At 42.4% G+C, this 20568-nt stretch overlaps 1 protein-coding gene across 4 annotated transcripts in view; it reads right to left on the reverse strand.

The window, feature by feature from the left end:
* SEC16A (SEC16 homolog A, endoplasmic reticulum export factor) overlaps positions 1–20568 on the reverse strand; it is a 62404-nt gene that overhangs the window by 34546 nt on the left and 7290 nt on the right. For all 4 annotated transcript variants that reach the window (XM_056538330.1, XM_056538331.1, XM_056538329.1 and 1 more), the window contains exons 3-19: positions 20341–20471; positions 20024–20085; positions 19806–19941; positions 19525–19723; positions 19261–19441; positions 13654–13796; positions 13108–13169; positions 12291–12429; positions 11408–11647; positions 10923–11020; positions 10251–10332; positions 10023–10140; positions 2969–3080; positions 2784–2889; positions 2568–2708; positions 1247–1360; positions 939–1140 (exon numbers count right to left, since the gene is read on the reverse strand). In XM_056538330.1, the coding sequence (XP_056394305.1) occupies positions 939–1140; positions 1247–1360; positions 2568–2708; positions 2784–2889; positions 2969–3080; positions 10023–10140; positions 10251–10332; positions 10923–11020; positions 11408–11647; positions 12291–12429; positions 13108–13169; positions 13654–13796; positions 19261–19441; positions 19525–19723; positions 19806–19941; positions 20024–20085; positions 20341–20471 (2266 nt within the window). The remainder of the gene's footprint in view (positions 1–938; positions 1141–1246; positions 1361–2567; positions 2709–2783; positions 2890–2968; positions 3081–10022; positions 10141–10250; positions 10333–10922; positions 11021–11407; positions 11648–12290; positions 12430–13107; positions 13170–13653; positions 13797–19260; positions 19442–19524; positions 19724–19805; positions 19942–20023; positions 20086–20340; positions 20472–20568) is intronic.

Here is a 20568-nt window from a genome sequence, read left to right on the forward strand (position 1 = left end):
TACACACTTTATATGTCCCCATAGGGGACTATCTTTAGCAATCATTTGATTGCTAATACTGATCAGTGCTATGCATAGGGCATAGAACTGATCAGTATTATCGGTCATCGTCTGCTCGATCTCAGACCAGAGCAGGAGACGCCGGGAGACGGACATGTGACACCTCTGTTCGCCATTACAGATTATCGGATCACCGCGGCAGTGCTGCGGGCGATCCAATCATCTATTTTAACATGCGCATTGCCACAGATGCCGAGATCTGTACTGATCACAGCATCTGAGGGGGTTAAGGGCGGACATCCGCGCGATCGCAGATGTTGGCCATTACCGGCGGGTCCCCGGCTGCTGAAAGCAGCCGGAACCTGCCGTCTGTGACACGAGCACCGCTCCGCTGCTCACGGTCATACACAGGACGTAAATGTACGTCTTGGTACACGAAGTACCGCCAAACCAGGACGTACGTGGTCATTAAGGGGTTAATGATGTTCGTCAGGTTTCCAGCATTTTACCAGACTAAAGTGTAACATGCTGCAATGTTATGTCCAGCAATTTGGACAGAATCTGCAAAAGGAACTCCTAAGGGCATACGCCCTGAATTACTGTAGTGTGAATAGGGCCTAACAGATGTGAACATAGCCTATAAGAGATGGGACGTGTGGTCAGGTGATTATGAAGTGCGGAGTAACCCTTAACATACAGAAATGGTCTGCTTGCTGTTTACAGTGTGTGCCCAAAGCCAAGTGAGGATAAATATGGCCGACTTTACTGAAGACCCCCTAGGGGCAGCTCTAAGATTTCTGAACCACTTCTAGAGTAGTCATTGTCAATGTTTGATCTGTTTTTACAACAAATAGAACATGTGATGAAGTGAGGAAGCAGTAATGTCATTTGTTACTACTCCTCCACCTACATGACAAGTGCTATGGATTTGCTCTTACCTGGCAGCGCCAGCTGGACCCCCGGGGCAGACACCACGCTGGGCAGGAAGTTTGTCAGCAGCGGGTTGTCTGTAGCAGCGGGCACCTCGTGTGCGGCAGTGATGCCATCAGACTGGCTGACGTGGTCGTGCTCAGAGCTCGGCGTGCTGCAGGCGTACTGCTGTGGGGTGGTCCGACCAGTGTTGTATACCACAGTTCCTTGCTAAAGGGTGAAGCAACATGACAGGAAGAGACTGGTTCATCCATGTTCTCTGTGGTCACAAAAGTACCGGTAAAAAAAAAAAAAAAAAACTAAAAATCTTTTATACCTTCATCTGCATGTCCAAGTGCCGGAGGTGAAGCAGCCATGGAGGCTCCACAAACAGCTCCTGCTCTGGCTTCTCCTTCAGCTGAGGATCAAAGAACCTCAAATGTGACGACACCTGAAAGAGCGGTGTACAAAGGGTTAACACCGGATAGGAGGCTCCGCGCAGAATATTACACGACAAGGGAAGCAGCTGAGGTCTGTGAGAACAGAAACACCTGACACAAAGATCACAACTGCGCTACAGAAAGGCGGGTCATGTCCAAGACTGCTGAGCGTTCTAGTTCACCAGGGAAAAAGAAACCTAGGAGTGGACTGAGCGCCGTGCAACACAGGGACCGCCAGCAAATCAGAGCATGCAGACTTGTGGCAGAATTTGCGCCATTTTCCAATCTTTGTTAATATATGTTTAAACTATAGAGACAAAACCCATGTGGAGAACATCTCCCCTCCCCCCCCAGCCCTGCAGAGAACAACCCCCCTCCTCGCCCCGTGAAGGACACCCCCCTCCTCGCCCCGTGAAGGACACCCCCCTCCTCGCCCCGTGAAGGACACCCCCCTCCTCGCCCCGTGAAGGACACCCCCACTAATGAAGCATGTTTCAGGTCTGTCCAGTGGTAACATTTGCTATTTTTTGCATGATTTTATGGCTCAGATTAGAACCTTGTCCGCAGCGACCGCCTCATCACACGTTGGCCGCGGTGTTTAACATCAGCATTTTCCTTTGTGTAGACAACAGCTGCAGGACGGACAAAGCTTTACCCTGCTCAGATTTGTTACAATGTATCAGTTATAGGGCCAGGCTGTTCGTTTATAGTGGTGGTTCTCAATCTTTTTTGCCTGAGTACCCCTTGACAGCCCATTCCCAAAAAATTGTCCCCCATATTAGAGACATTTTGTAATGATTATAGTATAATGCATATGCTTTCCTTTCCTCTATAACAGGCCCCCTGTTCCTCTCCCTAATTTTTCGAGTAACCCCTGGAGAACTGCTAAGTACCCCTGAAGGTACTTGTACCCCAGGTTGAGAACCACTGGTTTATAGGATTAAGTAAACCGGATACAATTGTAGCAGAACCGCAACCTGTTCAATTAATATGTAGATAGGGAAAGTTCCAGAGCTTCTCCTTATACATAAGATCAGACACCCCCTTTAATGAGTAGAAAAGTTCTAATCCCTCCCATTGACTGTAATGGACACAGAGCCGAGATCCCCTTCTCTCTGCAGTTGTGCTTCGCTCTTACAGAGGGGTCACCCACTTCTCTCCCAATAGGTGGGGTCCCCCATATAATGCAGATATAAGGAGTCCCGTCTGCAGACTCACCTCCAGCAGCTGCCCCACCAGCACAGGGGAGTAGTAAGATGGGTGTTTGATGATGGTCTTGGAGATGACCTCACAGTAATGGAAGGCCTGAGCGGAGAGTCCGTATTCAGCCAAGCGACAAGCGTAAATGAACTTAAAAACCTGAGAGAAAATAGTCTGTAATTACCGAGTCCCAAACAACAGACCTGAGCCCTAATATACACGGGGGGGCCTTACCTGTATATTAGGGAGGGAGATGGTCTGGGCTCCCAGGGACTGTGCGTACTCGTAGGCCTCCGTCCTCTGGATCGATTCATTGCTCGCAAACTTAGCAAAAGGCAAACTAAGGCACATGATCATTAGTAATGTATACAGGTTCAGGGCTCATCCCTATAGACTATATATCAGCGCCATCTTCTTACCTGTGGTTGGAGCCAATGAGAACCAACTTGGTTGATTTCTTGGTGAATATGCCAAATCCGACCTGAGCCATCAAATAGCAGAAATGTGCGGCTTCTAGGAGACCTCTGGAGGCTGAGACACAAAATAGTGTGAGGAAACTGGTTTTACCTCTAAAAATATAAAGTTAACATCTCCTAGTCCCACCAAAAAAGAAAAAGAGGCAAAATTCCTGAAATTATACATAGCAAATAGAAATGAGGAGAGGGCAACATAGGAAAGAAAACCTGCAGCCACCAATACAGGTCTAATGTTAGTTCAGGATAGCAGCCACCAATACAGGTCTAATGTTAGTTCAGGATAGCAGCCACCAATACAGGCCTAATGTTAGTTCAGGATAGCAGCCACCAATACAGGCCTAATGTTAGTTCAGGATAGCAGCCACCAATACAGGTCTAATGTTAGTTCAGGATAGCAGCCACCAATACAGGTCTAATGATAGTTCAGGATAGCAGCCACCAATACAGGTCTAATGTTAGTTCAGGATAGCAGCCACCAATACAGGTCTAATGTTAGTTCAGGATAGCAGCCACCAATACAGGTCTAATGTTAGTTCAGGATAGCAGCCACCAATACAGGTCTAATGTTAGTTCAGGATAGCAGCCACCAATACAGGTCTAATGTTAGTTCAGGATAGCAGCCACCAATACAGGTCTAATGTTAGTTCAGGATAGCAGCCACCAATACAGGTCTAATGTTAGTTCAGGATAGCAGCCACCAGTACAGGTCTAATGTTAGTTCAGGATAGCAGCCACCAATACAGGTCTAATGTTAGTTCAGGATAGCAGCCACCAATACAGGTCTAATGTTAGTTCAGGATAGCAGCCACCAATACAGGTCTAATGTTAGTTCAGGATAGCAGCCACCAATACAGGTCTAATGTTAGTTCAGGATAGCAGCCACCAATACAGGTCTAATGTTAGTTCAGGATAGCAGCCACCAAAACAGATCTAATGTTAGTTCAGGATAGCAGCCACCAATACAGCTTGTGCTAGTTCAGGATAGAAGCCAGCCTCCATGATAACCTGATCCCTGGTTATTTTTAAGATCTCTGCTTCCTGTCACTTAATGAAACATAGAATGTGTCGGCAGATAAGAACCATTTGGCCCATCTAGTCTGCCCAAGAATCTGAATATTATGAATAGTCCCTATCTCTATCTTATATGAAGGAATAGCCTTATACCAATCTCTATCTTATAAGGATAGCCTTATACCTATCCCTATCTTATATGGAGGATAGCCTTATACCTATCCCTATCTTATATGGAGGATAGCCTTATACCTATCCCTATCTTATATGAAGGATAGCCTTATACCTATCCCTATCTTATATGAAGGATAGCCTTATACCTATACCTATCTTATATGAAGAATAGCCTTATACCTATCTCTATCTTATATGAAGGATAGCCTTATACCTATCTCTATCTTATATGAAGGATAGCCTTATGCTTGTCCCTATCTTATATGAAGGATAGCCTTATATCTATCTCTATCTTATATGAAGGATAGCCTTATGCTTATCCCTATCTTATATGAAGGATAGCCTTATACCTATCCCTATCTTATATGAAGGATAGCCTTATGCTTGTCCCTATCTTATATGAAGGATAGCCTTATATTTATCTCTATCTTATATGAAGGATAGCCTTATGCTTATCCCTATCTTATATGAAGGATAGCCTTATACCTATCCCTATCTTATATAAAGGATAGCCTTATACCAATCTCTATCTTATATGAAGGATAGCCTTATACCTATCTCTATCTTATATGAAGGATAGCCTTATGCTTATCCCATGCATGTTTAAACTCAGTCACTGTATTTGCAGCGACCACTTGTGCAGGAAGGATATTCCCTGTATCCACTACTCTCTCAGTAAAGTAATACTTCCTGATATTACTGCAGAAACCTTTCCCCTCTAATTTAAAACTATGTCCTCTATATAACACTATGTCCTCTATATATATATATATAACACTATGTCCTCTATATATATATATATATATATATATATATATAACACTATGTCCTCTAATATATATATATATATAACACTATGTCCTCTATATAACACTATGTCCTCTATATATATATATATAACACTATGTCCTCTATATATATAACACTATGTCCTCTATATATATATATATATATATATATATATATATATATATATATATAACACTATGTCCTCTATATATATATATATATATATATATATATATAACACTATGTCCTCTATATATATATATATATATATATATATATATATATATAACACTATGTCCTCTATATATATATATAACACTATGTCCTCTATATATATATAACACTATGTCCTCTATATATATATAACACTATGTCCTCTATATATATATAACACTATGTCCTCTATATATATATAACACAATGTCCTCTATATATATATATAACACTATGTCCTCTATATATATATATATATAACACTATGTCCTCTATATATATATATAACACTATGTCCTCTATATATATATATATATATATAACACTATGTCCTCTATATATATATATAACACTATGTCCTCTATATATATATATATATATATATATATAACACTATGTCCTCTATATATATATATATATATATATATAACACTATGTCCTCTATATATATAACACTATGTCCTCTATATATATAACACTATGTCCTCTATATATATATAACACTATGTCCTCTATATATATATATATATATATATAACACTATGTCCTCTATATATATATAACACTATGTCCTCTATATATATATAACACTATATCCTCTATATATATATATATATATATATATATATATATATATATATATATATATATATATATATATATATAACACTATATCCTCTATATATATATAACACTATGTCCTCTATATATATATAACACTATGTCCTCTATATATATATATATATATATATATATAACACTATGTCCTCTATATATATAACACTATGTCCTCTATATATATAACACTATGTCCTCTATATATATATAACACTATGTCCTCTATATATATATAACACTATGTACTCTCTATATATATATATATATAACACTATGTCCTCTATATATATATATAACACTATGTCCTCTATATATATATATAACACTATGTCCTCTATATATATATAACACTATGTCCTCTATATATATATAACACTATGTCCTCTATATATATATAACACTATGTCCTCTATATATATATAACACAATGTCCTCTATATATATATATAACACTATGTCCTCTATATATATATATATATAACACTATGTCCTCTATATATATATATAACACTATGTCCTCTATATATATATATATATATATAACACTATGTCCTCTATATATATATATATAACACTATGTCCTCTATATATATATATATATATATATATAACACTATGTCCTCTATATATATATATATATATATATATATAACACTATGTCCTCTATATATATAACACTATGTCCTCTATATATATAACACTATGTCCTCTATATATATATAACACTATGTCCTCTATATATATATATATATATATAACACTATGTCCTCTATATATATATAACACTATGTCCTCTATATATATATAACACTATATCCTCTATATATATATATATATATATATATATATATATATATATATATATATATATAACACTATATCCTCTATATATATATAACACTATGTCCTCTATATATATATAACACTATGTCCTCTATATATATATATATATATATATATATAACACTATGTCCTCTATATATATAACACTATGTCCTCTATATATATAACACTATGTCCTCTATATATATATAACACTATGTCCTCTATATATATATAACACTATGTACTCTCTATATATATATATATATAACACTATGTCCTCTATATATATATATAACACTATGTCCTCTATATATATATATAACACTATGTCCTCTATATATATATAACACTATGTCCTCTATATATATATAACACTATGTCCTCTATATATATATATATATAACACTATGTCCTCTATATATATAACACTATGTCCTCTATATATATATATAACACTATGTCCTCTATATATATAACACTATGTCCTCTATATATATATAACACTATGTCCTCATATATATAACACTATGTCCTCTATATATATAACACTATGTCCTCTATATATATATAACACTATGTCCTCTATATATATAACACTATGTCCTCTATATATATAACACTATGTCCTCATATATATATATATATAACACTATGTCCTCTATATATATAACACTATGTCCTCTATATATATATATATATAACACTATGTCCTCTATATATATATATATATAACACTATGTCCTCTATATATAACACTATGTCCTCTATATATATATATATATATATATATATAACACTATGTCCTGTATATATATATATATAACACTATGTCCTCTATATATATAACACTATGTCCTCTATATATATAACACTATTTCCTCTATATATATAACACTATGTCCTCTATATATATAACACTATGTCCTCTATATATATATATATAACACTATGTCCTCTATATATATATATATAACACTATGTCCTCTATATATATATATAACACTATGTCCTCTATATATATATATATATAACACTATGTCCTCTATATATATATAACACTATGTCCTCATATATATATAACACTATGTCCTCTATATATATAACACTATGTCCTCTATATATATAACACTATGTCCTCTATATATATATATAACACTATGTCCTCTATATATATATATATATATATATATATATATATATATATATATATATAACACTATGTCCTCTATATATACATATAACACTATGTCCTCTATATATATATATATATATAACACTATGTCCTCTATATATATATATATATAACACTATGTCCTCTATATATATATATATATATATATATATATATATAACACTATGTCCTCTATATAAATATATATATATAACACTATGTCCTCTATATAAATATATATATATAACACTATGTCCTCTATATATATATATATATATATATATATATATATAACACTATGTCCTCTATATATATATATATATATATATATAACACTATGTCCTCTATATATATATATAACACTATGTCCTCTATATATATATATATATATATATATATATAACACTATGTCCTCTATATATATATATATAACACTATGTCCTCTTGTGGTAGTTTTTCTTGTTTTAAATATGCTTTCCTCCTTTATCATGTTGATTCCCTTTATGTATTTAAAAGTCTCTATCATATCCCTCAGTCTCTTCTTTCTTCTATACATGTTCAGGTCCTGTAACCTTTCCTGATAAGTTTTATCCTGCAATCCATGTGCTAGTTTAGTATCTTCTTTGAACTCTCTCTAGAGTATCTATATCCTTCTGGAGCTATGGCCTCCAGTACTGCGCACAATACTCCAAGTGAGGTCTCACCAGTGCTCTGTACAGCGGCATGAGCACTTCTCTCTACTGCTAACCTCTCCCTGTACATCCATGAGCACTTCTCTCTACTGCTAACCTCTCCCTGTACATCCATGAGCACTTCTCTCTACTGCTAACCTCTCCCTATACATCCATGAGCACTTCTCTCTCTCTACTGCTTATACCTCTCCCTATACATCCATGAGCACTTCTCTCTACTGCTAACCTCTCCCTATACATCCATGAGCACTTCTCTCTACTGCTAACCTCTCCCTATACATCCATGAGCACTTCTCTCTACTGCTAACCTCTCCCTATACATCCATGAGCACTTCTCTCTACTGCTAACCTCTCCCTATACATCCATGAGCACTTCTCTCTACTGCTAACCTCTCCCTATACATCCATGAGCACTTCTCTCTACTGCTTATACCTCTCCCTATACATCCATGAGCACTTCTCTCTACTGCTAACCTCTCCCTATACATCCATGAGCACTTCTCTCTACTGCTAACCTCTCCCTATACATCCATGAGCACTTCTCTCTTTCTACTGCTTATACCTCTCCCTATACATCCATGGGCACTTCTCTCTTTCTACTGCTTATACCTCTCCCTATACATTCATGAGCACTTCTCTCTTTCTACTGCTTATACTTCTCCCTATACATCCATGAGCACTTCTCTCTTTCTACTGCTTATACCTCTCCCTATACATCCATGAGCACTTCTCTCTTTCTACTGCTTATACCTCTCCCTATACATCCATGAGCACTTCTCTCTTTCTACTGCTTATACCTCTCCCTATACATTCATGAGCACTTCTCTCTTTCTACTGCTTATACCTCTCCCTATACATCCAAGCATTCTGCTAGCGTTTCCTGCTGCTCTATTATATTGTCTTCCTACCTTTAAGTCTTTTGAAAGAATTCCTCCTAAATCCCTCTCCTCAGATACTGAGGTCAGGGCTGTGTCAAATAATCTATATTCTGCCCAAGGGTTTTTACGCCCCAGTTGCATTATCTTGCACTTATCCACATTAAATTTCAGTTGCCAGAGTTCTGACCATTCTTCTAGTTTGCCTAAATCCTTTTCCATAATGGAAGCCTTCTTTATATTCAGCATGACAGGAGCCCAGGGACAGCCGCCCATCTCCTCTTATCACCAGGCAGAGTACGTTGGGTAACCCTGGACCCCCTAGACACTTTAATCTCATTTAGTATTAGACTGCTGACTGGTCCACTTTAAGCTATATATAAAACTTGTTAAACTTATTTCACAATGAAGCTTAGTTAACCCAGTGGTAACAAGTCCACATCCGGGAGGCCGTAGACCAGCGTTTTCCAACCAGTGTGCCTCCAGCTGCAGCATTTGGATGTGCGGACATGCTGGGAATTGTAGTTTTACAACAGCTGGAGGCACCCTGGTTGGGACACCACCATAGACATTGTATGCTCCACCCCTACAATACCTGTAGTGCTTATCTCACTTGACACCTGACTCACCCAGTGTGTCTCCCATGGTCACGATGGTCCGTGTTGGTACATCCACATTATTGGTCAGATTAGAGAGCACCATAGCCAGATGTGGTCGCCAGTCCCCCCACTTCTCATCTCCGCAGCACTGCAACAAGCATTGTACATCTTCAAGATCCCAACATGTAAATATGCCGCAGTGAGATACAAGACTGTAATATACAAGAACCGACAGCGACAATCATCCCCCCCACTCACCGTGGCAGCTGCCGGCATCCTCCCAGACAGGAGCTGGTACACCGTCTGCAGTGGGTCATTGATCGGGAGGCTGTTAGCAAACCTATCACAGGAGGAATAAGACATATTACAGCTCTGTATGCCAGCCGGAGGAGTCATCAGACATGGCGCGGCCCAAATGCACAAAAGGATGAAACTTCAGAGCGTGATCGGCAACAGGTTCAGAATTCTTACCAATGTTCTATCACGGCTACATGTGTTTTAATGTTTGCATTGTCTTACATGTAATTCCCCTGACATACTCTGTGCTGCTGTTTTAGTTCTAATCTGCAGTTTACAATTAACCAATAGACTCATTAGCTGCCAAATAAAAAACAGGGCCAGGAGGAAACTAGATTGGAATTAAAACAGCAGCACAGAATATTTCAGAGACCAAAAAATAAAAAGCGTAAAGATTGTGCAAATGGAGGATGCGCAGAACACAATTGACTTCAGCTTCAGAATCTAGCTGTATGATCCATTACACGATAGGCAGTCACAGTCAGCATCCTTCTCTGTACTGACAAGGGGCAATAACCCAGATTCATTCTGGAGAGATCTCAGGCTTGGCATACATTCCCAGTCATGTTCTAAGACTGCTAAGGACTCTACCTGGAAAAGGTGGACGATAGATTGTATTACAGCACAGGTTACCTGGTCATTACGCGGGCGTGTGTGCGGCTATCCATCTTACTGGCGAGCAGCAGAGCGTGACCCCAGAGTCCGTGCTTCATGGCGGACTCCAGTGCATCCTGTGAAAGAAGAGACATTCACAGACATTCAGTCCTGGTGCTGCTGATCCGCAGCCGCTCACAAATGGCCACATAAAATATTCACAAGGGAAGAGAATCAAATATCAAAAGACAAGTGAGAAAGTGCTCACAGGACATGGCGGGAGAGTAACAACCAGTGTGAGCCGACTTCTAGCAAACGTGACTGCTCGGCCGGCGATTGCTTTAGTCTTTTAGGACTGGATCCATCTACACCTGGAGCAGGTTGAAAGTGGATCTACTGAAGACTACAGCAATCACCGACCAAGCCGTCAGGTTCAGCCACATTAACTATAAATTTACACAACACTAGTAAATACACCTTAAAAAGAGACATCAAGTTGTCATAGTTAGGGGGCGGTCAGTCACCTTTTTACGTCCAAAAAGCAGTAGCTCCCTGAATCTCTCGGTCTCCTTCTCCAGAACAACCCCGGCGTTGGGTAAAGTGTCTGTGAGGAAGGAAAGCTGAGACGCCCCCGACTCCTCCTCGTGTTCCAGGGGCTCATTGGTAAAGTCGATCAGATTGGCTTCATTGGGAGACTTTCCTGGAAGCCAGACAGTCTTGTGGTCCTGGAGCAGTAACTCTGCGATGTCTGTCCCTACGACAGTCTACAAGACAGAGTGTAAATCAAGAAAGATGGCAGGAATCAAGAAGGCAGGAAGAGTGCCCCCCGGCTGCAATGCTCTCAATTCAAAAACAACTATAAATCTGCCTAATACACAGCACATTATCACAATCACTACATCAGAGGCTCCTGCTGGCCTCAGAGCATGCTGGGACTTTGAGTTCCTCAGCACTCCCCATAGCAAACCCCATAGAGAAGCCATAAACGTGCATCATCTCTATAAAAGACGACGACTTCACCAGCACAAGACCGGCGGCCAGGGCCGCACACCCTCCATTACTGCCGCCTCCGTATTAAAGAGGTACTCTGGTGCTCCAGCGTTCTGAACATTTTGTTCAGAATGCTCGGAGCCGGAGGCAGTGATTGTGACATCACGCCCCCTCCATTCTGTCACCACGCCCCCTCCCATAGACATGAATGGAAGGGGTGTGACGTGAAGTCATGGGGGGCGTGGCTGTGACATCACAACCACTGCTGCAGTAACCCAGCATTTGTTTAGAATGCCTGGTGCTGCGGGAGATTGGAGGGGGTCCCAGCAGCAGGACCGCTGCAATCAGACATCTTATCCTCTATCCTTTGGATATGGGTAAGATGTTTAGCAGCGGAATACCCCTTTAACTACTCACCCCATTCTGCCGACACATGAGGACAATGAAATCCCAGAGAAGACGCGCCGACTCGTGGTCCAACAGGTTGTCGTTTTGTGAACACTCTTTGGCTTTATTCTGTGCAAAATTGATGACGTCGACTTTGTGAGTTTCATCTCTGCAGAAACACAAGGGTGAAATGAGGAACATGTCCGCGCTGCGATACCAGACGCCTACCTACCAATCCTGAGGAGGCTATTCATTTATAAGAGGACAATGTGACAACACGACAGAGGGCAGCCGCATGGTGATCGCATTACACCACAGGGAGACCTGGAGCCCCGCATCTACTTAAAGGGGTATTCCAGGCCAAAACTTTTTTTTTTTTTTTTTTATATATCAACTCGCTCCGGAAAGTTAAACAGATTTGTAAATTACTTCTATTAAAAAAATCTTAATCCTTCCAATATTTATTAGCTTCTGAAGTTGAGTTGTTTTCTGTCTAACTGCTCTCTGATGACTCACATCCCGGAAGCTGTGCAGTTCCTATGGGGATATTCTCCCATCATGCACAGCTCCCGGGACGCGACATCATCATTGAGCAGTTAGACAGAAGACTTCAGAAGCTAATAACTATTGGAAGGATTAAGATTTTTAAATAGAAGTAATTTACAAATCTGTTTAACTTTCCGGAGCCAGTTGAGAGATAGACAGAATATATATATATAAATTATATATAATATATTATATTAATATATTACATATACATATATATATATATATATATATATATATGTTTTGCCTGGAATACCCATTTAACCATTTGTTCTACAATATAAAACAAGAAGCTTCTTACTTGACCAAGGGGCCGGGGAACGTTCTCATCTGCTCCTGTTCTGGGCTGTTCTGCAGAATAACCTGGACACAAAAAGAAAATTAGAAAAAAAAGGAAAAAACGGCCCGGGATAGGGGAAGGTGAAGCAGAATGTTAAGATAACCGGACACTTCTCTCAAAATGGATCTGACATGGATTCCATCCTGTCGTTCATGGTGTGAACGGGACCTTTGGCAAGCGAAGTATATTTATTAGAGCATCAGACTTTCTGTTCTCCGGTCTTCTCTGATACGTTATTATTAAAGGAGATAGCCAAGAGTTAAACAAACATACATAATTGCCTACATGCAGAAACAGCACCACCCTTAACAACCCTCGGGTTGGGTTTGGAATTACAGCTCATTGCAGTCACTTCAATGAAACTGAGCTGTAATACCACACACAACCTGAGGACAAGTGGGGCGCTAGTTGCAGCTATGGTTTTCTTATCCGGTAGGACCCCTTTAAGTAAGGTCAAGTCGATCACATAACAGACCCTGACCGTACAGAGGTTACACTGGGCCTCACCTCCATATTGTGGATCTCCACTAATGTCGGCTGCCCGTCAGAGGGTAAGTTGGGAAGCACTTTGATTAGATGTCCCCCAGGACCAAACCTGGCACATACATGAGGGCTGCCAAACTTCTCTGGGGTCAGCGATCTAGAAGGAACTGCAGAAAAACCAAGGGTTAAACCCTCTTGCAGGGGCATTAGGTCCCGTCCCATCCACAACGCGCTGCAGCTCCATATAGTATACGCCGTAGCTCCATATAGTATACGCCGTAGCGATCAGAAGTTTGAGCACCCCAGGTAAAAATTTGTATTAATGTGCATAAAGAAGCCAAGGAAAGATGGAAAAACCTCCAAAAGGCATCAAATTACAGATTAGACATTCTTATAATATGTCACCATAAGTTACATTTTATTTCCATCATTTACACTTTCAAAATAACAGAAAACAAAAAAATGGTGTCAAAATGGCGTCAATTTATAGCATGCACTGCCCCCTTTACAAAGCTGAGACCTGCCAGTGTCATGGATTGTTCTCAATCATCATCTGGGAGCAATGAGACCAATAGGTCAAAGAAAGACCCAAAAACTGTCCGGGAACCAGAAGAAAAAAAACAAACTGAACACACCCTCGGACAGAGAACCAAAGGGGGAGAAAAAAAAAAAATAAAAAAAAAAAAAATAAAAAATAAAAAAAATAAAAAGGGCGGGAGCTGTGTCCCCCAATGGATCCTTCGAGAAAGATTTTACGGTAAGTGTTAAAAAGTCTCCTTTTCTCTATCGGCTCCATTGGGGGACACAGACCGTGGGACGTACCAAAGCCATCCCTTGGGTGGGCAGATAAGTAATCAGGCAGACAGCCGGTCCACTGCCGCCTGCAACACTTTACAGCCCAGACTAGCATCAGCCGATGCGAAAGTATGAACTCGGTAAAAACCTAGAGAAAGTATGCAAAGACAACCAGGTAGCCGCCTTGCAAATCTGCGAGACCGAGGCTCTATTCTGGAGAGCCCAGGATGCCCCAACAGAACGAGTGGAATGAGCCACAACCTTCAAAAGGAGGAATCTTCCCCTTACAGCGAAGGCTTCCAAGATGGCAGACCGGATCCACCGAGAAATGGTGGCCTTGGAATCAGGTTGTCCCTTGCGACGACCTTCCTTAAGGACGAAAAAGGAATCACACTGATGAAACGAAGAAGTGAAGGAGAGATAAGACCGAACAGCTCGAACTACGTCCAGCTTGTGTAGTAAGCGTTTCTTAGAATGAGAAGGAACCGGACAAAAGGACGGGAGGACAATGTCCTCATTGAGATGAAAGGCCGAGACCACCTTAGGTAAAAAGGAAGGATCTGGCCGGAAAACGACCTTGTCCAGGTGGATCACCAGAAACCGAGAACGGCAGGAAAAAGCTGCCAGTTCAGACACCCTCTGGATGGAAGTGATAGCCGCAAGAAATGCCACTTTTCAAGAAAGGAGGCGGAAAGACACCTCTCTAAGGGGCTCAAAGTGTGCACCCTGGAGGGCACTCAGAACCAAATTCAAGTCCCAAGAGGGAGAATGTGACCGATCAGGAGAAACAGGGTGCGCCACTCCTTGCAGGAAGGATCGGACATGAAGATTAGAAGCCAGGGGCCGCTGGAAAAGAACAGTAAGGGCCAAAACCTGACCTTTAAGAGAACTGAGAGACAACCCCAGTTCCGACCCTAACTGCAAAAAGGAGAGAAGACGCGGGACCGAGGTGGTCACCGGGGAGAAGTCCTGAGCTTCACACCAACGAAAATAATACCACGAAGTACGGTGGTAAAAAGCGATCCCTCGGAAGGGAGGCGAATTCGATCCGGTAACCGTTGGACACCACGTCCCTGACCCAAGGGTCCTGAATGTGTGAGGTCCAGATGTCTCGGAAAAAACAAGAGACATCCTCCCACCCGAAAATAAACTGCGGGTGGGGGCCTCACTTCATGCAGAAGTGGGTTTGCGGTTGCCCGGTTTGGGCGGTTGGAGTCCGACTTCCAAAACGGGCGTGCCTGGAACGAGGGACCCTTATTGGGGCCAGAGGACCGAAAGGAAAAAGACTTCCTTTGGGAAGTAGGGCAAGCCTTAGTTTGAGGTAACAAGGAACTCTTACCTCCCATTGCCTCAGAGATAATCTCATCAAGGCGTTTGCCAAAAAGACGGCCGCCCGGAAGAGGAAGCTCAGCGAGAGACCTTTTGGAAGCGGCACCGCATTACAAGCTTTAAGCTACATAGAGCAGCGGAGGGCCGCTAGGTGACCCAAAGGCAGAACAACGGGCTGACTGCATGGAAGCTGCGCACAGAAAGTCCCCAACTTTAGCGCATTGAAGAGCCAGAGCAGATAGATCCTCTGGGAGGGGGGGGGGGGATCCCGCTAAGATATCCTGATGGAGCTTTTGGCACCATGTCGAGGCTAACATGGGAATAAGAGAAGAGCCAGCTGCTTCAGAAGCGAACTTCGCTAAAGATTCTACCTACTTGTCCGCGGGATCCATGAAGGTAGCGGCATCTGCCAGAGGCAGAGATCCGGGAGATTGGTGGATCCACAGAGGGAGGGGAAGCCACCTTAGCGACAAGGTCCTTGTCAAATGGATAACGTTCTTGAATTGTCTTGATTCCCGGGAATCTCTTGTCTGGATGTTTCCATGCGGATTCCAGAAGGTCATCAAAGTCAGCAAGAGCTGAACCTTTTTTTAGGTGCTGGCTTAGTACGATGAAATGATACTCCTGGATTGACATCCGAAGATCCTGGGTCCTCCAAGATAAAGGGTGTCTCTTATGGCTGTCACCAAGGAGTTCACCATAGCAATTGAGTCCGAGCGGGTCAGACGCCGGTTCGGAAGCCTCGTTCGCTAGTTCACCAGGGGAATGTGAATAAGTAGAGGCAGTCTTGTAGGGGGGGCAATCCAGACCGGGTACGCGGCTCTGGCGTGGCAGAGTGGTGACTCCGAGAACGTCCTCTAGAGGAGCGACGTTTGTGCCCAGATAATAGGGAGGGGCGGGACCCGTGAGGGGAACGCCCACGTCTATCCGAAGACTCAATGGAAGAGTCAGACGAGGCACCCCTAGCACGCTTGTGAGAGCGTGAGGTACGAGAGGTCCTGCGCTGGGATGACCCCTTCAAAGCGGACACCATTTCGCGGGAGGCCTCAGCCACCAAATGAGAGACTTGGAACAAGTCAGCAATACGCTGGGTCAGGGAAGAATCCCAGGCTGGAGGAGCGGCTGAACCCACCGGGACCGAAGGGGCATCAGGGGGTCTGGGGGAGCAGAGGAGCAGGCAGAGCAAACTGGCTCAGCGGAGCCAGGCATCTTGGATTACAGTGCTTACAGGTATAGTAAGTCACTAATTTCCCAGGTTTCTGTTTAGAGGGATGAACAGCCCAGGGTACGGACATAATGGGGTAAAAAGGAGAAGACAGGCACTTTCTCCCGCAGATCTGTGTCCCCTGTCCGCTGCAGTGAGGAGAAATTGCTCCGTGCAGCTAGCTAGACTCATGAGGCCAGCCAATAGGGAGGGAGGGGTGTGCCTGGAGCAAGGCACAAAGTAACTGACCCCTAAACACAGAACATCGCGCCCGCTCCTTGTGCCGAGCGCCCATCTGACTGTATATGCGCTCGGGGGAACGGAGCGGGCGGCCAGAGCACCAGCAGCCTCTGCAGGCGAAATGAAAGTAAAACTGAGCCGACGCTGAAGCTGAAAACACACACCACACACAAAGGATTTTTTGTAATATATGCCCCCTTAGTGTAACTGCTCCCCCAGCAAATGCAGCCCCTTAAAATAAGGTGGGCCAAAACAGGGGGTCTCCAGAGGTTGCAAGGCTGTACCTGTGGAAAGAGGTACTTACCTCAGTCAGAAGAACTTACCTAATGGAGTCTTCAGTGAAGTCTTCAGCCAGCTTTTGGTCCCTGCATCACACCTGGCTGCTATGCGCGAGCGAGGCGAGTAGAGACATAGGGGGACCCGGACCCATGAGGTACCACTCAGGCGCTGATCGTTGGCGAGGGGGGGGGTTAACAGCGCATATACGCAATGTCTGTGCCCCCTTACTCACAATGGGGAAACAGGGAACCGCAGTCCCTGAGTCCCCACCTGAAAACAGAAAGAAAAAGGAATAAGAAACTAACACGTCCCTATACTAGGGGGAAAAAAAAAAAAAACAGACCTGGTCTGGATAGGCCAGACCAGTCCACCTCCTTCAGACACTAAGCTTAAACTGACTAGCTCAGAGCCTGGAGGCGGGTATATCCTGCTGGGAGGAGCTAACTTTTTTTTATTACCATAGTGTCACACCTCCTAGAGACAGCAAGATACACCCACGGTCTGTGTCCCCCAATGGAGCCGATAGAGAAACCTCGTCTACGTCCTCACCACAAAAATCTGTGTTTGAACTTTGCAAATGAACATATAGACAAGCCTGATGCATTTTGAAAACCAGTTCTGTGGACCGATGAGGTTAAAATTTAACTTTTTGGCCGGAATGAGCAAAGGTACTTTTGTAGAAGAAGGGGAACAGAATTTAATGAAAAGAACCTCTGTCCAACTGTTAAGCATGGGGGTGGATCAATCATGCTTTGGGGTTGTATTGCAGCCAGTGGCACAGGGAACATCTCACGAGTAGAAGGAAAAATGGATTCAATAAAATTTCAGCAAATTTTGGATGCTAACTTGATGCAATCTGTGAAAAAGCTGAAGTTAAAGAGAGGATGGCTTCTACAAATGGATAATGATCCTAAACACACCTCGAAATCCACGGGGGATTACATCAAGAGGTGTAAACTGAAGGTTTTGCCATGGCCTTCACAATCTCCTGACCTCAACATAATTGAAAATCTATGGATAGACCTTAAAAGAGCAGTGCGTGACAGACAGCCCAGAAATCTCAAAGAACTGGAAGACTTTTGTAAGGAAGAATGGGCAAAGATACCTCAAACAAGAACTGAAAGACTCTTGGCTGGCTACAAAAGGCGTTTACAAGCTGTGATACTTGCCAAAGGGGGCAGTACAAGATATTAACTCTGCAGGGTGCACAAACTTTTGCAGACGCCATTTTGCTTTCTGTTATTTGTGTAAATGATGGAAATAAAATCTAACTTTTGTTGACATATTATAATAATGTCTAATCTGTAATCTGATGCCTTTTGGAGATTTTTCCATCTTTCCTTGGCTTCTTTTTGCACATTAATAAAAATTTTCACCTGAGGTGCCCAAACTTTTGATCCCCACTGTACGTTGCAGCTCCGTATAGTATACGCTGTAGCTCCATATAGTATACGCTGTATAGTATACGCTGTAGCTCCGTATAGTATACGCTGTATAGTATATGCTGTAGCTCCATATAGTATACGCTGTATAGTATATGCTGTAGCTCCGTATAGTATACGCTGTATAGTATATGCTGTAGCTCCACACCGCATACGCCGTAGCTCCGTATAGTATACGCTGTGTAGTATACGCCATAGCTCCGTATAGTATACGCTGTAGCTCCATATAGTATACGCTGTTGCAATAGTTTTATCCTTTTCTCCCTTCAGTGAATGAGATTATCTCCCCCTTATACACAAATAACAGACCCTCTTCACTGAAGTATTCAGGATGGTGCTCACCTTGTTCCACAGGCTGCCAGTCATTGCTGCCTGGGTAACCATATTGATAGCCGTCCAGTGACTGCTGGGTGCTGTAGTCATTGGGATACATGCTGTAGGAGTAGTCCTGCAGTGGGGGGTTGGGTACCTGAGCACCATAGGAATTAGCAGTGAGGTCCTGTTCACTCTTGTAGACCTGGCTCTGGAGAAACACTGTCACGTTAAATATTCATCTCTCGGCTTCTTTACCAGCTCAGGGGAAAGGACACGTTCACAGTAACGCACCTGCTGCGAGCGAGAACTGAAGCTGCTGCGACGACTATGGTTGCTGCGTTCGCTGTGCACACTTCGGGCCGAGTGTTCACTGTGCACACTGCGCCGGTCATAATCGTCCTTCACAAGATCCCTCCGAGCATCCGGCTCATCATCAAAACCGCCAACATAGCGGGGGTCATACTGCCAGCGATCCTCATACACATTGTATCTATGACGGGGGAGACAAGTCAGCCACTAACTGCTGCAGAACCTCATGGCGTCCACACTGGTTTACTCAGTGTCATATTCACCTGCTGGTGTATGCGTAGGGAACCTTCCTGCTGTAAACGTCCTCCCGGCTGCCGTACATATAGTTCCAGTAACTGCTTTGTGGGTCCCTGTACCCGGGGTCATAGGCTCCTGGATACCGGTCCCATCTGGAAGGGTCTAGAGAGAAGAGAATATTACCTGGTGCCATCTCAGTCCCCGCCAGGTATACAGAATACAGTCACCTGCTTGGTCTACTCACCTCCATACTCATACTGACTCTGGTAATAGTCATAGTAATTCCCCGGAGCGGTGTACCCCTGTCTATAGGAGGGAAAGCAGAAAGTGGGGTCAAAGAGGAGTCTCTCTAAGGAGTCTGGTGATAAAACATATGCAAAAGAAAAAAAAAAGAAACGTGACTGCAGCACTCTAATATAGGTTAAAAAAAACTGTGGAAAATTTTTAAATATAAAATCTCTCTTGTTGCCGAGACCACCCAATCAACTAAAAACATACCCCTTATTGTGAGCGCCCATATCTTATATGTCTGATAAAAAGACATGTGGTCATGTGACAAACCTCGAGGACGGTCGATCTGAGCAGTGACTGGATCTGGAGCTGGGCCGCTCGGGTTCCTGGTACTTTGCAGGGTTCACAAAGCCAGGGTTACTGTACTGTCTGTACGCGGGGTCATACGCTCCATAGGAGTCCTGCAGGAGGAAACCATCACAAGGCACTTTATACAGTCTTCATTTTCTCTTTTAGGCTGTATTCACACACAGTATCCTGTCCATATTTCATGCTGTG

The sequence above is a fragment of the Hyla sarda genome, chromosome 9 (assembly GCF_029499605.1).
Source record: "Hyla sarda isolate aHylSar1 chromosome 9, aHylSar1.hap1, whole genome shotgun sequence".
NCBI classification, from domain to species: Eukaryota; Metazoa; Chordata; class Amphibia; order Anura; family Hylidae; genus Hyla; species Hyla sarda.